The sequence below is a fragment of the Peromyscus eremicus genome, chromosome 8a (genome assembly GCF_949786415.1).
Source record: "Peromyscus eremicus chromosome 8a, PerEre_H2_v1, whole genome shotgun sequence".
NCBI lineage: Eukaryota > Metazoa > Chordata > Mammalia > Rodentia > Cricetidae > Peromyscus > Peromyscus eremicus.
Genome location: NC_081423.1, coordinates 97,165,517 through 97,186,681, shown reverse-complemented (window position 1 = coordinate 97,186,681; position 21,165 = coordinate 97,165,517). Strand labels below are relative to the sequence as shown.

The window sequence follows — 21,165 nt, the reverse complement described above, 5'->3', positions numbered from 1 at the left end:
ATCACTGTGGGGGGAGGGTGAAGGAGGACAGAATTCCAGGTCAACCCGGGGAGCTCTTCTTTCCTCCTACATGATCCCTGGATTTGGGGACCCCGGAATGTGGGGACTAAAGGTGCTAGACCAAGTACCGGGGAAGAAGAAGAGAAAAACTGAAGACTGAACCTTTCCCACCTGGACCGGAAATATTGTACAGAAAGAAGTAGTGGCACTAGGCGGGATCCCGCACAAGGTCCCACTCCCCAAATCTGACGGGGGCACGCACCTGGCTGCACCGGGAGCCAACACCAAGTTGGGGGTCAAGGGGCAGCGAGCGTCTCCTCTCTCCCACGCCGGGCTGGACCAGTGCTTTATACCGGAGAGGGCAGAGTGATTTACGGCCACAAGAGCTCGGCTCCATAAACCTCTCAGTCCCACTCACATGATCCATCTTTTCTCCGAGCTGAATTTAGGGAAGCCAGATAAGGTGAGATTTATATTTACCTGTTAAGATCCCCTCACCCTGTTGCGCTGGCGTGGCCAGAGTCCAGGCGCGGCCCCATACTGCGGTACCTAGAGAGTCCTCCGCCCCCAATACCCACTGCAACCTGGTACTAAGAGATAGCACCCACCCAAAGCCTGTAGAGCTGACCCCCACCCCCAATGCCAGCCTGCGCCTAGGTGCCGTTGCAGCTCAGGAGCCACCTATATCTTGGATCTTGCTTGCTGCCCCGAGATCAGGACAACAGTTCTCCCTTTCCCCACCTGCCCTCAGAGTGATCCAAGTTCGGTCTTCCTGTATCCCTTACTACTGCTGCCCGGAGATGCTTGTTGGATGCTGCAAAGTCTGGTTCCCATGCGGTGCCCGAAGCCGGCTTGCAGTAGTTTAGCCCCCCCTGCTGGAGAGCTGTTGTCCGACCCCACGCGATTAGGCTAGCTCTGCAGGGATTGCTGTGCCATGCTCGCGGATTGTCTTGCAGTGAGTGGGTCTTCCCGACCCTCTAGGCCACTGTCCTCCCGATCAGAACTGCCTTTCCAGCCCACCCTCAGACACCACTCTCCCACCCTTGGCCCGTTCCTTTTGACGCGTGAAGAAATCAGGGAGTCCAGCACCAGGAGCTCTGTCGAAGACATACTAAATGTCCCTCTACTGAACCTCAAGGGGCCCAACGCCAGAGTAGACGCTTTTGGTGCGAGAGAGCTGGACTTCACTTGAGTCACCCGTGTGCTGAAAAGCAGGGCGTTTAGGACCCAGGGGAAGCTCCTGGGCGGCTCCTGGGCAGTGAGATTTCCCCCCTCCCTCCCTCCCCTGGTGCACAGCGGCTCAGATGTCCTGTGTAGTCTGTAGTCGTCTGTAGTCGTGGCTCTGGCGCTCCGCATCCTCCATCTGCAGCAGCAGGGGCTGGTGGCACAGGCCCCTGCCCAGACCCTTCCCTCAAACCCATGTTTCAGCCCTAACCCGGCTGCCCTCCCCGTCGGGGGCCATTTCTCGGTGCCCTTTACCCGACCCTTCCAACTCGGGGCGCCATGAATGACCAGTATCACCGGGCCGCCAGGGATGGTTACCTGGAACTCCTCAAGGAGGCCACCCGGAAGGAGCTGAATGCCCCCGACGAAGATGGCATGACCCCCACCCTCTGGGCTGCCTACCATGGCAACCTGGAGTCGCTGCGTCTCATTGTGAGCCGAGGGTGAGTATACCCTCTGCCCAGCCAGCAGGCAACCGTAAGAACCCTGTGTCCCGAAGCTCATGTCATCGCTTACCCTTCCTTTCCCCTGAGGTGCCCTCTTCCGTATGGATAGCCTCTAAGGTGGTGCAGCCTGCCACACTTTGAGAGACACACGTGGAGGGGAGATCAGCTGAGGCTTGTGACACTTGGGAACTGTATGTAGGGCTTAGAGGAGAGGAACTAAAATGAGGGGGTGTCTATGATTATGGGAATGGGGGCTGCAGAGTAAGTCAAAGGTCAAAGACATTGCTGGGTTGGGGGTTGGGGGCACCTGGAAGCAAGAATGAGGGGAAGGTGGGAACCAGCGAGAAGGCTGAGAGGTCTCCAAGGGCCTACAAGTGGGGGCCAGAAAGAGAGACCTTCACTGCCTACTCCCCAACCTGGGAGTCAAAAGGCTGTCCCCACAGCACCAATGGCTCCCACAGGACGAGTCTCCCACGGACCTGTGTCTTCTCACCACTCCACTCCTGAGATTTATGGGCACTGTCCGCACTACCAAATGTCACTGGTTCAGCCAGTGATGAGCTCTCTGTAACCCTCCCCCATGGCAGGACCTAGGAGTGGGAAGCCATGGTGTGTGGAGGGAGCGTCTGCCGGACCCTCCCTCTGGAGTTGTCTTGGGAGGGAGGGTGGGCACAGAGTCCACCTGGAGGGGTCAAGCAATGAAGGATCCAAGGTCACTGAAGTGAGTTGGTGGAAGGGAACTAAATCACATTACTTGAAATATCCTAACATCGACAGTTTGCTAGGGTTGGCCCCATACTGGTGTGGCCTGGACTGGAAAAGGATGCCTGCCCCAAGAGGGCCATGTGAATGACTCGGGCTCTAGGGGTCAAGGGGAGGGGCAGGGATTGTACTGGCCCTGGTATTTGGAGGGCCTGAATGCATGGGTGAAGGCTTTCTTTCTCCCTCTGACAGCTCCCTGGGTCTAACAGCAGGTGGGAACAGTCGGGATTAGACTGTTAGGCACTTAGAGGCCAAGACTCCAGCAGGGCACACAGTGTCCCATCCCCCTGTGCATCCGTCAGAGAGACTCATGGGAGTCTCACGCAGAGGTGTAAAGGAAAGAGGGCTTGTCCTTGGCTCTCCAAAGCCCTCTAGTTCTACAGAGGCAAGGATTTGTACTTGATGAGGGAGGGTCTGTGGACTTGGCAATCAGAGGGGCAAGCTGAAGTGGAGGTGGGGTGGGGTGGAAGGTGTTGAGACAAGGGAGTGATTCTTTCCCCAGCTCTGGGCTGGCCTTGTGGCCTCATTAGTGTGGAGCAGGGCCCCGTGCTAGGACCAGAGAGAGAGAGAGAGAGAGAGAGAGAGAGAGAGAGAAAGAGAGAGAGAGAGAGAGAGGCAAGATTCCCAGAGAAGCCAGCAGGAGCTGAGCTATGGGCCGGAGTCAGACCCAGAGGACATCACAGAGGGTTGCTGGAGGGCGCCAGGCCACCGGCTTCAAAGGGCAACCTGAACAAGGGAGAGCGGTAGTCAGGTCTCAGGCCCTCTTCCTTTCCAGTTCTGGCTGTCCCCACAGTCCCCTTCTGGCCCAGGCCAAGACCCGACACCTGCTCTAACACTGGCGTTGCCAGGCCTGGCCCTGCTCCCTGCAGACATGGCGGTGCCCACTGCATGCCAGCATGCACCCTCTAACGCTCTTCCAGGCTTAAGCCCAGCACACACCACACTCTAGTCCTCTCACACAATCACCCTGTAACATGTGGCTTCACAAACCACCTCACCCGCCTAGAGACCCAGACTCAGCCCTGGCCCACCACCTCTCTGGGCCAGCTCCCCGCAGGGCCCATGAATAATTTACTCTTTTCTTTCAGCGCATCAAATATTTATCCCCTGAGATTCCCAGCCCTCCCTTCTGTAGAGGAAGGCCCGCCCCACCCCGCCTCCTAGGTAGCCCCGCCCCTTTGTAGGTTGGACCATCCCCCACATCCCCCACACTCCCACACTCCCACACCCCGGTGCTGTGCTCAGTCCTGATACATCTGTTGGCTCATCTCCTCGGAGTCTAGGGCTCAGCCCCATAGATTTCTTTAGGTCAATGGTTCTCAACCTTCCTAATGCTGCGACCCTTAATACAGTGTTGTGGTGACCCCTGAACCATAAAATTACTTCGTTGCTACTTCATAACTGTAATTTTGCTACTGTTATGAATCGTAATGTAAATATCTGATATACAGGATATCTGATATGTGACCTTATTGGGTTCGCGACCTATAGATTGAGAACCTCTGCTTTAGGGGATGCTGTGCTGCAGGCCCAGGATGCTCTCAATGTCTCTGGGTTTTCCTTTCTTTTTCTGGTTCCCCCCAACCCAGATTTCTTATACCTCCAACCTGAGCCCACGGTCTGGCTTGCTAAAAGGACTCATCCTTCCTCTCAGGGGTGATCCGGATAAGTGTGACATCTGGGGAAACACACCCTTGCATCTGGCAGCTTCCAATGGCCACCTGCACTGCCTGTCCTTCCTCGTGTCCTTCGGGGCCAACATCTGGTGCCTGGACAATGACTACCACACGCCACTGGACATGGCCGCTATGAAGGGCCACATGGAGTGCGTGCGCTATCTGGACTCCATCGCAGCCAAGCAGAGCAGCCTCAACCCCAAGCTGGTGGGCAAGCTGAAGGACAAGGCCTTCCGCGAGGCAGAGCGGCGCATCCGCGAGTGCGCCAAGATGCAGCGCAAGCACCACGAGCGCATGGAGCGGCGCTACCGGCGAGAGCTGGCGGAGCGCTCCGACACGCTCAGCTTCTCCAGTCTCACGTCCAGTACCCTGAGCCGCCGGCTGCAGCACCTGACGCTGGGCAGCCAGCTGCCCTACTCGCAGGCCACACTGCACGGCACGGCCAAGGGCAAGGCCAAGATCCAGAAGAAGCTGGAGAGGCGCAAGCAGGGGGGCGAGGGCACCTTCAAGGTCTCCGAGGACGGGCGCAAAAGCGTCCGGTCGCTCTCGGGCCTGCAGCTAGGCAGCGATGTGATGTTTGTGCGCCAGGGCACCTACGCCAACCCCAAAGAGTGGGGCCGTGCTCCACTCAGGGACATGTTCCTCTCGGATGAGGACAGCGTCTCTCGTGCCACACTGGCTGCCGAGCCTGCCCACTCGGAGGTCAGCACCGACTCAGGCCACGACTCCTTGTTTACTCGCCCCGGTCTGGGGACGATGGTGTTTCGTAGGAACTATCTGAGCAGCGGGCTGCACGGGCTGGGCCGTGAGGACGGGGGCTTGGACGGGGCAGGGACTCCGCGGGGTCGGCTGCAGAGTTCCCCCAGCCTGGACGATGACAGCCTGGGCAGTGCCAATAGCTTGCAGGACCGCAGCTGCGGGGAGGAGTTACCCTGGGATGAGCTAGACTTGGGCTTGGATGAGGACTTGGAGCCTGAGACCAGCCCCTTGGAGACCTTCCTGGCTTCCTTGTATTTGGAGGACTTTGCCTCCCTCCTGCGGCAGGAGAAGATTGACCTGGAGGCCCTGATGCTGTGCTCAGACCTCGACCTCCGCAGCATCAGCGTACCCCTGGGGCCTCGGAAGAAGATTCTGGGGGCCGTGAGGAGGCGCAGGCAGGCGCTGGAGCGCCCACCGGCCCTGGAGGACACAGAGCTGTGAGTGCAGTATGGGACAGGGGAGCTACCTTTTCAGTAATGGGAGGGGGCTTAACACCTTATTCCACAAAAATCAAAGCTGTCATCAACTACAAGAGGTCCATTATCACCAGCTCAGAAACAAACAAACAAAACAACTAGCCAGTTTACTAGTTGGAGGCTTTCTTATCATAGCTGATACAGTCCTGGGGTAATCCAAATGAGGGGGGTGGGGGGAATGAGCATTTTAGTACACGTGGGATACATTCAGAGTAATCATGGCTAGGGTTTTAAAAGCCTTTCAGACAGGGTCTCCTGGAGCCCAAGCTGGTTTTAAACTTGTTGTGTAGCTGAGAATGATCTTGAATTTCTGATCCACCTTCCAAGTGCTGGGGTCTGAACCCAGGCTTTGTGCATGCTAGGCAAGAACTCTCTACCAACCGAGCTACATTCCCAGCCCCAAAGCTGGCATGTTTTTGAGCCCTGCCTCCTTCCAGGTCCTTGAGTAAATGTTTTTGTTGAATTCTGAGTTCCACTCCCAGTGTGCCACAGGTGAGGCAGTGGAGGATCAAGGATTAGACTACAGTTCACCCCATGCCTCATCATGGTTCCCTGCGGAGATGACCTGATCTTGGGTTGGGTTTGGCTCTAGAGCCTGGGGAGCAGCCAACTGCTCTGGGATGGAGGTATGTCATCAACACCTCATCTCAACTGCCCACACCCTCAAGGCAGATGTGTTTTATCTACTGTCCCCAAGCCCTGCTCCCAACAGGTCCAACAGCAGCCTTGGAGGCACAACTGCGTGTTTAGAAAAGCAATCATAGCAGCTCAAAGCCTTGCCTGTCCCTCCTGTCCACGGGAGCATCCCACAAGCTCACTGCCCTTCCGTTTGGTATCTAAGGGGCAAGGCTGGCCGTGAGAAGGAGGTCTGGCTCACAATTCAGGGACTGGGGGAGTCAGTGCCCCTTTCCTGACCACCAGCCTGAGCAGAGAGGGGGTAGCTAAGTCATCGGAGTGGCTGGTCTTGGAAGGGAATGATGTCTTGAGGGCTATCTTCTAAACCCGGGTTCTGTCTGTCTCTTTCTCCACAGATGAAAGGTTCTCCTCTCCTCAGACCAAAGTGAATTAATTGCAAGTTGCCACAACCCGTGGTGGGGACCAGAGGTCCTCACGATTGCCATCCCTGCAGCCTCTTCTCCAAGAGCAAAGGTCACATGGATCATCTCCCTTAAAACCCTGTCCACACTCTGAGAGAGAGGTGTAGCCTCTCCAGGCTACATTCCAGAGCACCACTTCTGAGCAGTGCTGGAGCCCCTGAGCCACCTCATTGAAAAGCCTTTAATTACGAGAGGATTGGTGCTTAGGGACTGATTGGTCCTGGGGGCTAGATGACATCAGACCTGAATTAGAAATAGAACGTGAAAGGGGGGGCAGCTTGACCTGTTGCAGGTACATCACTTCCCCACCCACCCATCTTCTCCAGCCCTTCTTGGGGGTGGGAGAGGGGTCCTGTTCTTTTTCAGGCTGGAAACTTACTGCTTCCTACTTATTGTAACGGAAGAGTTTGGGTACCCCCTCCTCATACACCCAAGAAGGGAGGTTTCTCAGCCAGACTCTTCAGCCAAATGCCTGGTCTGTCACTCCCTAGCACATCCTCTCTCACAAAAGGCCAGTCCCTTCTCTTTTACCCACTGGTCATGGCCACCGCTGGAGAGCCAGGCTGGGTAGACTGGTGTAACTGGTACTTTCCCAGCTCATTCTGGGAGCCCAGACTGTCTCTTTTAGCTTCACCCCACTCCACTGTACCACCTGGTTTCCCCAGGGCCTCCTGAAGACCAGGGGGCCTAGAAGCAAGGTGCGTCAGTATTGTGCCCTCCAGGCCTGGAAGTCGAGTGTGCCTGACTGTAGAATCACGTCTGCTAACTGCCTCAGAGTCTTCCAGGCCTGGACAGGCAGGGGCTGGACACAGTCTGTGTCAGGCCCAGTGTGGGAAAGCTCTGTGAGGAAGATTCTGGAAGATGTGAGAACCTGAGGTCCTGATCATGCCCTGGCTCCCAAGGCGCGCGCTCTCTCTCTGTATGGTGTGTACACATAGGGTGTGTGTATTTTGTGTGAATTTATATATTAGTGTGCATATAGGTGTGTGTAGTGTGTGTTTGTGTGTAGTGTGCATATAAGGTGTATGTATTGTATGTGTGTAGTGTATATGTGTAGTGTGCATATAGGGTGTGTGTAGTGTGTGTATGTGTGTGTTGGGTTGGTCAGAAGATTTCTCTCAGGGTCTGGAGAGGCCTGGGCTACCCTTGACTTGGCATGGATCATGGAGAAGTGGGAACTCACTGTGTCCAGCCCTGTGATGGTATGGAGATGAAAACCAGAGCAAAAGCTAGTCCAGAGCGAGGTCCTCAGAGTGTGTCCTCATGGCTCTTCCACCACACCAAGGTTAGAGATGTGGTTAAGTCCCTCAGGAGCCACATGCATGCAGGGTCACATCCAGCCCCCTGCCCCTCACATGCCCCTCCTCCTTGTCAGCAGTGAACTCGCATCCCATTCTGGACTTGAGCTCAGAGAGCAGAGAGTGTGTGTACAGCCTCTAGCTCCTCCTTGAACTCCCTTGGGCAAAGGAAAGAACCCGAAGACCTCTGTGTTCTGTCTGGAGGTGCACTACCCATGCACACGCAGTTCTGAGAGTGGAGGAGGCGACTTCTTTCCCACCACCACCCCGAGTCACCCCCATCTAGCCTTCTTGTTTTCTGGGCCCAAGCCTGGGGCCACCTCCAAGTGCCGACTCATCATTCCCAGAGCCCCCAGGTACTGCTGTTTCTCACCTCTTCTGACTGTTTACTGCCTCAACTCCTCCTGGTTCTCCCTGCACTGGGGTGGCCAGATGCTGTGATCCCCACCATTGTACCCTAAACCCTTCCTCAGGCTCATTATATTTTTTTACAGCATGTTCTACACTGTTGTTGTGCTTGTGTTCTGTTCAGTAGGCACTGGGAAGTGGGTGGGAGAGAAATGGGGTGAAGAGAAATTGAAGGTTGGGGGTGGGCAAATGTGGGGTCTGTTCGTTGGAGGGGTCCTTGAGCCCTCCACCTCTGTACATGTCTGCAGGGATCCTTCCCAGCATCCCTGGGCCATTGCCCTCCTATGCTCTGACCCCCAAATCTGCAGCAGCTGAGGGCAGGCTAGCACTGTCCCTTCCCACGAGGCCCACCAGGGCTCTCTCAGGAGTTAGCAAGAAGCCATTCTCCTGAGGTTCCTGCCTGTCACCCAGGAGCTGAGCTTTCTCATCCTTGAAGACTCCAACGGGCGCGCGGGGGGGGGGGGTCCTCTATTCCCCTACCTAGCTCTGCAAAGTCATTTGGGGTTCCGGATTAATACTCTCTTCTCTCAAGGATGTTTTCCCAAGTGGGTGGGCAGTAGGCTATGATTTCTTAGCCAAGTCTGGGGTCACCTTGTTCTATCCCTAATGATGTCCCTGACCCTGCACCCATTAGAAAGGTACATAGGATAGAGAAGCTGGTGGGTTACCTAGCAACCGTCCAAAGGGTCTAGGCTACTTGTTTCTACTTTACAGATGAGAAAATTGAGGCCCTCAGAGGTTAAAGGTCAGAGGTGAAGAACACAGGTCTTCTTGGGGACACAGTCCTACACTCAAGTCACCAAGAGGACCAAGACACCATCCTGCCAGCCAGGCTTACACAGCATGTGCAGTTGTGACCACTGCTGGCCACCTTAATTATTGCACCTCGCTCTGGGAAGGCACACTGGTCCTTGCCAAGACTGTTCGGGGGAGGACATAGGGGGTGAAAAAGACTTTGAAGGACAAGACAGAGTGGGTTGGAGTGTTAGTGTCCAGGCAGAGTGGACGCAATGGGAGCATGAATCTCCAGGGGCCAATGTGGCTCAAGGATGGGATCCTGGGGCGGCAGTAGCTGGCCGAGATTCAAGTACGATAAAGGGAAGAATTTTACAGCTATTTTGGTTTTTTCTCATTCCCCCAAAGAGTAAATTGATCCTTGCCCCATGGAGAGTGTGTGCTTATAATATGGAGGCCAGTGAGATGGCTTAGAAGGCAAAGGTGCTTGCTGCCAAGTCTGGTGGCCTGAGTTTTGTCCCCAGGACCCATGTGGTGGAAGGAGAGAACTCCCATAAGTTGCCCTCTGACCTGCTATAGGGGACACACACACACACACACACACACACACACACACACACACACACTAACTAACTAACTAACTAAATGTAATCCAAACAGAATTGTCTCATGACAGATAAAAGTTGCATAATACAGCATTGTCTCTCTTGAACTGGAGAAACGTACCACATTCTTATGCTTCTCTGTGTTTTACAAATGGCCCGGAAAACTCCTTGATCTTTGTGCATACAACCTTTCATTGAAAAACAGGGACTTTCTACAAATTTAGAAAAACTAATGATTCTTAGTTCTGGGATTAGAATCTGGTTATGTTTCCTGGAAAGCCTACACAAAGCACATGTACACACATTCATGTACATGTGCTCACACTCACTCATATCCAAATTTGCTCTTAATTCTAGACAGTTTATGGCCAGAATCTGAAGAGACCCAGGGACCCTGGATTAGAAAGCCTTGGGCTGGGGCTGGAGGGATGGCTCAGCGGTTAAGAGCACTTACTGCTCTGGCAGGGGACTGGGTTTGGTTCTCAGCACCCACATGGCGGCTCACAACCATCTGTAACTTCAATTCCAGGGGATGCAACACCCTCTTCTGGCCTCTGCAGGCATTGCATACGTGTGGTACATAAACATAGATGGAAGCAAAATGCTTACACACATAAAATAAAAATAATTTTAAAAAGTGGTTAGATGGCGGTAAAAGTAGTGTGTTATAATGAAAGTAGTGATGTGGTGGAGGTAGGTACGGGGTGAATTAGTGCCAGAGTGCTCTTCCTAGTATATGATTAACTCTCTCATTATGTAAGGGCCCAGAGGGAAGGGGCTGGTCAAATGCCATACCACAGCCATGGGGCAATAGCTCAACTCCTGACGCCTTCTGAGGGATTCTCAGTTACGTCTCCATGTTATGACTGACCGCAATTTCCTGATCATGATTTCCCTGTTGACGCAAAGCATGCTTGTATCAACTTCTTTTAAATAATCCAAGTGAGGAGATGGCTGGGCTCAGGGGAGAACGTGGTCTGTACAACAGAACGAACCTGCCTCTCCAGCTGTGTGGCTTTGTGTAAGTGACCTCCCTCAGTTCTCTCTTTATGCATAGAATAGGCATTATAATCATAGTGGTCACCCACAGGTTATTAGAGTGAGGTGAGTGTTAATGTACCGCAAACACACCTGATACTTAGTACACCCCAGTTACTAATGATCACAGTCATTGTTGGTCTGAGAATGGCCCAGGGGGCTACTACTCATATTTGTGATTTTCACAGCTACCCAGTAGATGTGTCCTAGACAACCCCAGAGAACAGCCTTCCCTCCAGGCTCACTTCTGAGAACATGGCTCACCTTATTCTCAACACCACCCTGGCTCCCAGTGGTGGGAACACTAGAGGCATCTTTACCACACTGACAATCCAGCCTAGGAAACAGACAGAGCGGCAGAGCTGGACCTGCCTCATCCAGTGGGAGAACCCAGGGAAGGCCAGCGGGGTTCAAGGAGCTAAGTGTCTTTTCTGGAGGAGGAGTTTCCCTCATTACGCCAGGCAGGATCTGAACTTGAAACTTTATCAGAAGGATCCCTTGGGAGGTGGGTACATGGGGATAGGTGTGAGCTGCAGTTCATAGTTGAAGACATGGAATTTTGTGGAAGCTATGATATATATATATATATATATATATATATATATATATATATATATGTGTGTGTGTGTGTGTGTGTGTATTTTCTGATACATATGATATGAAATATGATAATGATAAATATATATATGAACATATATGAATTATGACATGACATATACGATATAAAAGAGAATATTATATATTCTTTTTCTGAGAAAGGGTCTCTCCATGTACTGCTGGCTGTCCTGGAACTTGCTGTATAGACCAAGCTGGCCTTGAACTCACAGAGATCTATCTGCCTCTGCCTCCCAAGTACTGGTATTATAAGTTTGTGCCACGACACCTGATTGTTTTCAAGTTTTTATCAATTGTTGAAATTTATAAAGTGTCTAGGACATACGTTAAGTACTGTATACTTATTTAACCCTAACAATAAAACCTCAATTGTTGGGCTGGAGAGATAGCTTAGTGGTTAAGAGCACTTCCAGAGGGTGGCTCTTCCAGAGGACTCAGGTTGGGTTCCCAGCACCCACAATGCCTCTCACAACCATGTATAACTTGGGTTCCAGAGGATTCTATGTTCTCTTTTGGTCTCTGTGGACACTGCACACATGTGGTGTGCACACACATACATGCAGGCAAACATTTGTACACATAAAATACAAATAAAACTCTGACCCTTGTTTATGGAGCAAGTAACTACATTGTCATTATCCCCATTTTACAGGTGGAAGGACAGAGGCTCAAAGCTGTGAGAGGAGTCAAGTGAGATTTCCTCAATGCTGAAATGTGCAACCTGAGCACAGGGCATGCACCTTGGTGAGGAATACTTGAGCATGCTTGAGGTCCTGGGCTGGTGCCAGGCTCAGCCACAGATGGGGCAAGGGACCCTGGTAACTTCAGTAACTCAAGTGTATACATCATCTGCTGCACGGTGCTCAGTGCCCTGATAGGTGGCATGGAGAGCAGACAAGATGGATTGTGGGGCCCCCGGCAGGATGCTGGGGGTAGGTGTTTGGGGAGACAAATGCATCCATCTCAAGCCTGCTGAGAGGAGGGAGGAGGCGGGGGGAAGAGTTTTGTCCCAGCATTACAGCCTATCTCTCTTCTGTCATCATCCTCTTTATCCCATTTTACTCTAGGATATCAGGCCACTGGTCTTTTTCTTTTCCTCCCCATCGCTAATGTCTCTCTGTCTCTGTCTCTCTATCTCTGTCTCTGTCTTAATGCATTGCTCAGGCTAGCCTATGACCTCAAATTCATTGTATAACCCAAGCTGGCTTTGAACTCATCCTCCTGCATCAGAAACCTCTCAGGTCTCTGGGATTGTAGCTGGGCACCGTCACGGGGCGCTCTTGCTGTCTTTCTTGCCGTCTGTCTGCCTCCCATTCGCTCAGGCTCAGTGTTCTCTTTGTGAAGTCCCTGACTGTCTCTGGTTGAGCAGGAGCCTGTAGGCTAGCATCTCCTTCAAGCACTGCTTCCTCCCCGCACCCTGACCTCACTCACACCTTGGAAGCTTGTGAGGCCTCTCTGAGAGAATCCACTGTGCTCCTTGGGAGTCCAGTGTGCAGGGCACTGAAGCTATGCCTGAGATCCATCAGAGACCGTCTGAGAGCTGGTCGTGCCCCAGATCTGATACTAAATAGCCATGACCTGGTTCAGTCACAGACTCTACAAAATGGATCTCAAGTTGTCTTCCCAGGGTGAGGTTGTCGTGGGGCCTCTTGACACATAGTACCTCCCGTTGCTAGTGAGTCACACCTACTGTGACCCAGACGCCGCACTAGCAGTGACACTCACTTGGTCTATTGCTATGGAACAAATGGAAAGGCTGTTGTTATTTCCATTTTTTTTTCATATGAGGAGATTGAAGGGCAGAGATATACGTAAAAGGTTCTAAACCCACACCACTGGGAAGGGGTGCTGTTAGAAACCCATCCTAGGCACCCAGGCTCCACAAAACGTATGCCCTAACTTTTCTCTGGGTGACCAGCTTGCTGGATGAGAGGTTCCCAGTCTTGGGATGGGGTGGGCAGCAGGGAAGAAGCTTGTATAGTGATGCACCCCTGTAATCCTAGCACGTATAAGGACAAAGCAGGATGACTCAGAGTTCGAGGCCAGTCTGGGCTACATAAAGAGACCCTCTTTAAAGTAAAATAGAGCTTATGATGGCTGAGTGGCTAAACACACTTGCCACACAAGCCTAGTGGCCTGAACTGGGTCCCCAGAGTCCAGGTAAAGAAGAGAAGCAACTCCATAAAGTTGTTTGGCCTCCGTCCATGCTCTACCTCTGTGGGCAGGGGTGCCAGGATGGTGAGATTTGAACCTCAAACTCTCAGTCTTTCTCCATCCCATTCCTTAGCACCTCCCCATCTCCCCTCAGTACAGGCCTTGTCTACGCCATTCACTGGCCAGGAGCAGGGGCTCAACTGGTCAGACCTGGGGAGATGTGGTGGGGAACATCTGTCTCTCATCCTCCACTTCTTTGCAGCCGCCACCCAGGCAGCCCCTGGAGGGAGCAGCCGGCTCTGGAGAGTGTGAGTGTGGTGCAGTATGGGTATCGTCTGGTTTCTCTGCAGATATGGCATGGGTCTGGAGCTTTCCTGGAAGGCTGTGTTTATCTGTGAGCTGAGCATGTGTGTGTCTATGATTTTGCTCATTTGTCTGTGCCTCAGTGTCTCCGGCTTCCCAGGAGGTGTGTGTGTGTGTTTGTGTGTGTGTGTGTGTGTGTGTGTGTGTGTGTGTGTGCGCGCGCGCGCGCGTGCGCGCATGCATTCTCACAAAGGGCTGAATCTGCATCACTTTGTTTGGAGTCTATTTTTAGATTCTTCCCCTTGTCTATTATCTATTTTTAGGGGCCCAGCTCCTTCCAACTGGAAGATCCAAATTCCCAGACACTCCTGGCTCCACCCCTCCTCCTGGGTCAGGGCCCCACAAAACTCATGCCCTAACCCCACTCTGGCTGACTGGCTTGTGTGTGGGAAGGTTCCCAGTCCTTGGGAGGGCATGGACAGTAGGCAGAGAAGGACCAGTGTTCTAGAAGACAGGGGTAGCAGAGGACCAATCAATTTTGGGGGCACACAAGCTCCCATAAGGAGAGGATTCCCTATGTTAGGGTATCTAGCCAGGAGGCAAAGCCTATCCCTCATTAGAATGGTGGGTCTTCTTTTCCAATCTCCTATGTTCCCACCTGTGAATGGGGATAGCTGTAAACCCCAATTATAGCCAGTTGTGAGGTTAAGAACGAGTACTTAGTCCTCAACCTTCTCCAGGTGGAGGATCAGCCTGGAGACCTGGAGGACGGAAGTCTGGGTATCAGCCAGACCTGGGCATCCCTGCTCTGATGACAGTGGGAGCTGGCATGCTGAATGGTCCCCAGCCCCCCATAAGATTTGTGTGGAATATTCTAGAACAGAATTGGGAAGGGCCATCATACTCCTGAGGCCCCAGATTTCTCTACACATACATGTGCAGCTGTATGCATGTGTGCGTGCACACACAGGGAAGCATGGGCCAGGAGAGGAGCAGGAGGAGTACACAGTGTCTCCTTGTGAAACGGTCATCTATTATCAGCATCTGTCCCAGTGCACAGCATCAGGTTTAAGCTATTTCAACAATTCAATAACACAATGCTATTAGAATCACCACAGCACAACAAGCGTATTTGGATGAACTCTACCTCAAGCGCAAGCCCAGGGTGCTCACTGATGGCCACAGTATGGTCATCTTGCTCCTCTCCAGGAACCCAGCTTCATCCCTTCCGCCTTAACTTTCTTAGGAACTGGAGGCTCAGGGAGGTTAAACTGTTTACCTAAGGACACATAGCAAGTCCAAACCTTGCCCTAGATGCTGCTCTTGGTTTCCCTCCACAGAGCTCACAGTCCTTGCTCCCTTCCAGCTCAGCTATTGCATCCGTCAGTAGTACACTCAGCTCATCTGTACCTCACAGGAGACAGCGTCACTGCCCTGATGTGAGGGGAGGGAACCTGTGGTCCCTGGAAGATGCCAGGAGGTCCAGCTCTGGGTTCTGAAGGGTCTAACTTGTCCTGCAACTTTGAGGGGCATCCTGGGCTACAGATTTTTTCTCTGTAAGGTAGGGAGAGGCTGGGAGACCTTGCACGGCATCAGAGTCCCTTCTGGCTCCAGGCCTGTTTTCTTCTTCTCCTCCTCCCTCTTCCCTGTTTCCCTGAGCCATCACTCACCCGTCTTTGTCCCCACAGAACGGTTGGCAGCCAGGAAGGCTGGCTGGAAGTAGAGGCAGCGTCCTTGGAGGTGAGGCTTGGTGCCCAGACGCTGAGGATATAGTCTTGTCCTGTTGGAGCTGGGGAACCTGGGGGAGCTCGAGGTGTTAGTCCCAATCTCTACTGGCTAGGAGCTGAGCCATGAGCCCCACCACTTCTTTCCTGGCTTGCACAGCCCCACCCTGGTGAATAATGCTAGTTGCCTGGGGAGCTGGGCCCCACTGGGTCTTTGATGAGTTGGGGGAGGTCTGAATGGGTGGGGACAAGGAAGGACCAAAGACTCAGTAGGCTCAGGTAGTAGAAAGGGTTAAATTGCTAGTAATAGGTAGCATCCCTACCCCTCCAGGGCTCGATGTCCATCTGACTCTCAGGAGCCCCATTTGGGCTCTGGGCCAGGGCGGGACTCTGGCTCACCCCACCCCAGCCACAACAATAATTAACTCCATGAACTCAGCACATAAAGATCCAAATCACAGAGGGGAGGAATCATCGATGCCCCAAGAGGGGAAACTCCGGAGGCCTCAGGAGGGCATCCCTGGATTTCTAGCTTCACCCTGTGCTCCCCCCCCCCCCCCCCCCGGTCACTGCCTGGGTGGCACTCCACTCCACTCAGGGAGTGAAGGTCTACTTGACTCTGACTTAGGCAACATCTCTGTCGTCTGATTTTGTTGTTGTTGTTTGTTTGTTTGTTTGTTTTCTGAGGTAGGAATTCTCTGTGTAGCCCCAGCTGTCCTGGAACTCACTCTGTAGCCCAGGCTGGCCTCAAACTCACAGAGATCCACCCTGCCTCTGCCTCCCCAGTGCTGGGCTTAAGGGCATGCACCACCATGCTTGGCTGATTTTTTTTTTTTTCCCAATCTCCAATCTCCTCCTTCACTGTGTATAGCTTATTTATCCGCACCCCTGCCATCTACTCTGCAAATGCCTCCCGTGGTGAGCACTGTGGGAGGTTCCAAGGGAGCAAGGTCCCCCAGACAGGTGGGACTTGCTGTGTGTCCAGCTTCAACCCCTTCTCTTCCTGGCTCATTTGTGCTGTTGCTGCAGTGAACTGGCCCTGAAGACTGATTGTGTGTCAGCTGGGGATTCGTGAGATGTCATGGAGCAAGTCAGGGGACAGTAAGGAAGGCCTGGGGGGGCGGGGTCCTCGGCCTCAGGAGTGAGCCCACGGTATGGCTAGCCATTGGGAAGAGACAGGACATGCAGTTTTTTTTTTCATTCATTTTGAAAGATTTTGTTTTAAATTCTGTGTATATGTGTGTGGGGAGAGGCTTGTGTGTATTTTTGGAGACGAGAAGAAGGTGTCAGCGGGTGGTCACAAGCCTCCTGGTGTGGAGCTGGGAACCAAACTAGAGTCCTCTGCAAGAACAAAACAGGGACCTCTCTAACCTCTCCCTCCCTCCCTCCCTTCCTCCCTTCCTTCCTCTCTCCCTCCCTCCCTTCCTTCCTTCTGTCTGTCCGTTCTTTCTTCCTCCCTTTCCTTTTCTCTTTCTATTGTGCTACATTATTTTATTCTCATTTATTTGCTAGCTAGGATTTTGCTCTGTAGCCTTGGCTGACCCGGAATTTGATACGTAGACCCAGCTGGTCTTGAACTCACAGACGTCTGCCTGTTTTTGACTCCTAAGTGCTGAGATTAAAGGCGAGGACCATGTCAAAGGGTTGAATTGTGCTTGTTTACCTCAACACAATGAGCTCCCGCTCCCCCTGTTGTCCTGCAAACGCAATTTCATTCTTTTTATGGCTGAACAAAACTGCGTTATGCCTCCATCCCACACTTTCTTTATCCGTCCATCAGCTGATGGACATCTGGGCTGCTTCAACATCTTGGCTGTGGTGAACAGTTTGGCATAAACCTGGATGTGCAAGTACCTCTGCGGAATGCCCCAAGCCCTTTGAGGAAGTACCCAGGAATGATGTAGCTGGGTTTTAAGCTGGTTCTGTTTCCAGCTTTTGGAGGAATCTCTATACTGGTTTCCATAATGGCTACACAATGTTATGCCCTTTCCCGACCTGGGTACATGAGGTGGGGGGCCCAGCTCCAAGTCTGCATGTGGGTTAGTGGGGCTGTCTGCCTGAGTTCTGACCTGTGGGTCATTGGGTAGAAGTAGCTTCAAGCCCTAAAGTTCTCCCTTCTGCTGGGTGTCAGTTATAGCAGCTCAGTGTTGGGAATCTAGTAACTGAGGGGTGGAAGGAGATCTGTTCTATAGTCCAATCTCCAAGCCAAACTTCCCTCGTCATGAGCTCAGCCAGGCCTCATGTAAAAGATCACCACACCTGGGTTTGTTAAATGTTTATTATATGTAATACTCATGGAGATCTGCCTGCCTTCTGAGTGCTGGGATTAAAGGTGTGCATCACCACTGCCTGGCTGGGTACGAGCTTTCTAATGCAGCTGCTTTAGAAACCAAACCCTCACCCACGCTTTGTAAGTAAGCCTGCTAAACGCATTAATTCCTCAGGGTAAGCTTTGGTGGAACTTAATTTGGGTTTGTCATTGGAAGCTTGGAAGCAGGTAGACATTACCTATAGATAATCCCCCAGCAAGGGAAAAAATTCTCCCAACAGGGCATCCATGCCTGTCACTGTTTAGAGGAGGGTCACTTGATTCACATCGTACTGTGGTGTAAAGAGACTACTCTGTACTGTCCTTAGCCACTAAGATACTGGGGATGTCTGTATACTCACTAGTACAGGCAGACCACACACACACACACACACACACACACACACACACACACACACACACCCTTGATTCCTACAGCTGCATCACAGATGCTCATTGCCAGGTAGTGTGTGGCCATTGAGGCCTAAGGCCACAGGTAGATAGCATGAGGTCTGAGGAGAGCGATACAGGAAGCTACAATTCTTGACATTTAATAAATATCAACAAAATGGGTTAAATGAGCCCATAAGTGGTGGCACATGCCTTTAATCCCAGCACTCGGGAGGCAGAGGCAGGCAGATCTCTGTGAGTTTGAGGCCAGCCTGGTCTACAGAGTGATTTCCAGGACAGCCAGGGCTACACAGAGAAACCTTGTCTTAAAAAAAAAAAAAAAAAAGAGCTGAATGAGTGTGGGGAGCCAGACTGAGCCATGACTTTCTCAGAGGCCCTGACAGAGGAGAAACAGACCTCTAGTTCTGTGTTCTTGTCCAGGAGTGGACTTCACAAGGCCGGCCTGGCACTGGATCTAGCCAGTGCTTCGAAGGTGTCAAGATTGAGGTTTCTGAGGACCTTACTCTTCCCCCTGGGCTGTGGTTATCAGTCCTAAGGTGGCTGTGTCTGAGATGTCCTGTGTTCTTTTTGCCAACACCATCTGATTTAGTTCTCCGCTGACCTTGGCCGGTTTCCCCCACAGAGAGTATATAAGATACAGTACTTTTTACTAAACTTGCTTGGCATAAGTTGCCAGCTTACACAAGACTGCCTGGTCCCAGCTATTGCTTTTGTCTTTTATTTTTCTCATCCTCTTCATTCCTCAATCCCTGGCCTTCCCACTTGACATCTCCCAATCAGGACCCTTATTCCTGCGAGTTTGGGTCAAACCAGCGAAATGCATGGGTGGAAGACCTGTGTGTCCCGACGTTGAGGTCTCAGACGTCCAGAAGATGGGTGGGTGTAAGACAATTACCCTGAGAATAAATACCTGGAGGTGAGAGGGGACAGGCCCTGTCTGTGAGTCAGAGGTCAATGAGTAGTCACTCTGACACAAGGAAAACAGTGATTGGAGATGAAGCTAACCACTTCAAGGCCGGGCTGACTACCACAGCTCAAGGCCCAAAGACCTGACGTCTGTGGAAAGTATCCACAGTCAAGGCTAGGGATGTCGCTGAGTGTAACTTGCCTGGCCTAGCATGAGGGAGACCCTGGGTTCAATTCCCAATACTTCAAACAGAATCAGGTTGAGGTAGAGGGGACAGCAAAAGTGTAAGTGTACATGTAATTGATCATGATAGGGATAAAATAAGAAAAACTTCCTGGGCTGGAGAGATGGCTCAGAGGTTAAGAGCATTGACTGCTCTTCCAGAGGTCATGAATTCAATTCCCAGCACCCACATGGTGGCTCACAGCCATCTATAATGAAATATGGTGCCCTCTTCTGGCATGCAAGGATACATGGAGGCAGAATGTTATATACATAATAAATAAATAAATCTTGAAAAAAAAAAAAAGAAAAACTTCCTGTTGGTATTTGTCCTAATTTGCTTTTGTTGCTGACCAGACTAATAGGGAGGAGGGTTTCTTTGGTTGACACTTCCATGTCACAGTCCATCTTTGAGGGAAGTCAGGACAGGAACTCAAACAGAAGGAACCTGGAGGCAGGAAAATCAGCAGAGGCCCTGGAGGGTGCTGCTCACTGGCTCGATTCTCTTGGCTTGCTCAGCCTGCTTTCTTACACAACCCGGGCCCACTGACTAAGGGATGGCAATGCCCACAGTGGACTAGGCCCTTCCACATCAATTAATAATCAAGAAAATGCCCCCCCCCAAACACTCCCACAGGTCAGTCTGATGGAGACAATTCTGTAAGACTAGCATAGCTGGGCGGTGGTGGCACACGCCTTTAATCCCAGCACTTGGGAGGCAGAGGCAGTTGGATCTCTGAGTTTGAGGCCAGCCTGGTCTACAGAGCAAGTTCCAGGACAGCCAGGGCTACACAGAGAAACCTTGTCTCAAAAAACAAAACAAACAAACAAGCAAAAAAGACCAGCATAATATTAATCTTACCTTTTTTAAAATATTTATTTATTTTTTATTTTTACTTACTTATTTGGTTTTTCGAGACAGGCTTTCTCTGTGTAACAGCATTGGCTATCCTGGAACTCACTCTGTAGACCAGGCTGGCCTCAAACTCACAGAGATCCACCTGCCTCTGCCTCCCAAGTGCTGGGATTAAAGGCATCCGCCACCATTGTCTAGCTATTTTTATTTTTTAAACATGTTTGATAATACTAAGCCTCAGAGAGATTAAGTGTCTCACCCAAGGCCACACAACTGGTGAGTGGTCTTGATTTCAGAGCCCAGTTATGCTTTTCACCTAGGCTGAGAATTGTGTAAACAGGCTGATGGGTTTCTATGGGGTAGAAACAGGCCAGGGGCAGGCATGGTTATACTTGGCTCCGGCTGTCTTGAGCATAGCCACAGTGCAGGAATCCATTCTAAGTAGAAGCACACGAACCTGCTTGGGTATCTTCACTGGGCCCTCCAAGCCTATCACAAGGAGCCAGAGAGATAGCCTAGATTGGCATGGGCCTGTGGCCAAGCCCTGAAGCCACTAGTTCAGGCCTATGTCCACCATCCTCACCTTTATGAACAGGACCGGAGGCAGGAAAGGGAGCAGAGAGGGCTGAGAAGACAGAATGGCGTGATAGAGTGGGAAGGGAAGAGGCCTTCTCCACACTCTTGCAGCAGCTGTTGCGGTGAAGTCAACGTCTTAGTCATCCACACATGATCACCTGTCAGCACCCACAGTCAAAGGAACCCGCATGCCCTGACTGCCGTGCTTCATTGAACTGAACTGACAACTTCTACTCCTGATACATACTGTAAAAGAACTTTGTTTTTTAACCTTTGTTCCATTTCACACTTCTGCTATGCACTGTAAAGGAACTCTATTATTATTTTACTTTTTAGCCTTTATCCCATTTGATTAATAGGCTCAGTGTCCTCTCTCTCCTCCAGCATGCACCCTAGTAGTGATTAAACTCAGGGCTTCACGCTTCCTAGGCAAGAACTTTCAGCCTGAGTTACGGCCACCTCCAAGAACTTTATTTTGAAAATACATTTTCTTTTTTAAAAATATTTACTTTTTTTCTTTTCTTTTCTTTCTTTCTTCCTTTCTTTCTTTCTTTCTTTCTTTCTT

The 21,165-nt window shown here is 51.6% G+C and overlaps 1 protein-coding gene across 1 annotated transcript; it reads left to right on the top strand.

Moving 5' to 3' along the window:
• Positions 1–1,503: 1,503 nt before the first annotated feature.
• Positions 1,504–5,308, top strand: Ush1g (USH1 protein network component sans). Its single transcript, XM_059269816.1, has 2 exons — positions 1,504–1,667; positions 4,087–5,308. Exons 1-2 carry the CDS (start codon positions 1,504–1,506, stop codon positions 5,306–5,308), a joined length of 1,386 nt encoding a protein of 461 aa, XP_059125799.1.
• The last annotated feature ends 15,857 nt before the right edge of the window (positions 5,309–21,165 follow it).

Coding starts and splice junctions, on each gene's coding strand:
- Ush1g (XM_059269816.1), top strand. CDS start 1,504: ATGAATGACCAGTATCACCGGGCCGCCAGGGATGGTTACCTGGAACTC. Junction 1,668..4,086: donor CGTCTCATTGTGAGCCGAGG/GTGAGTATACCC, acceptor CCTTCCTCTCAG/GGGTGATCCGGATAAGTGTG.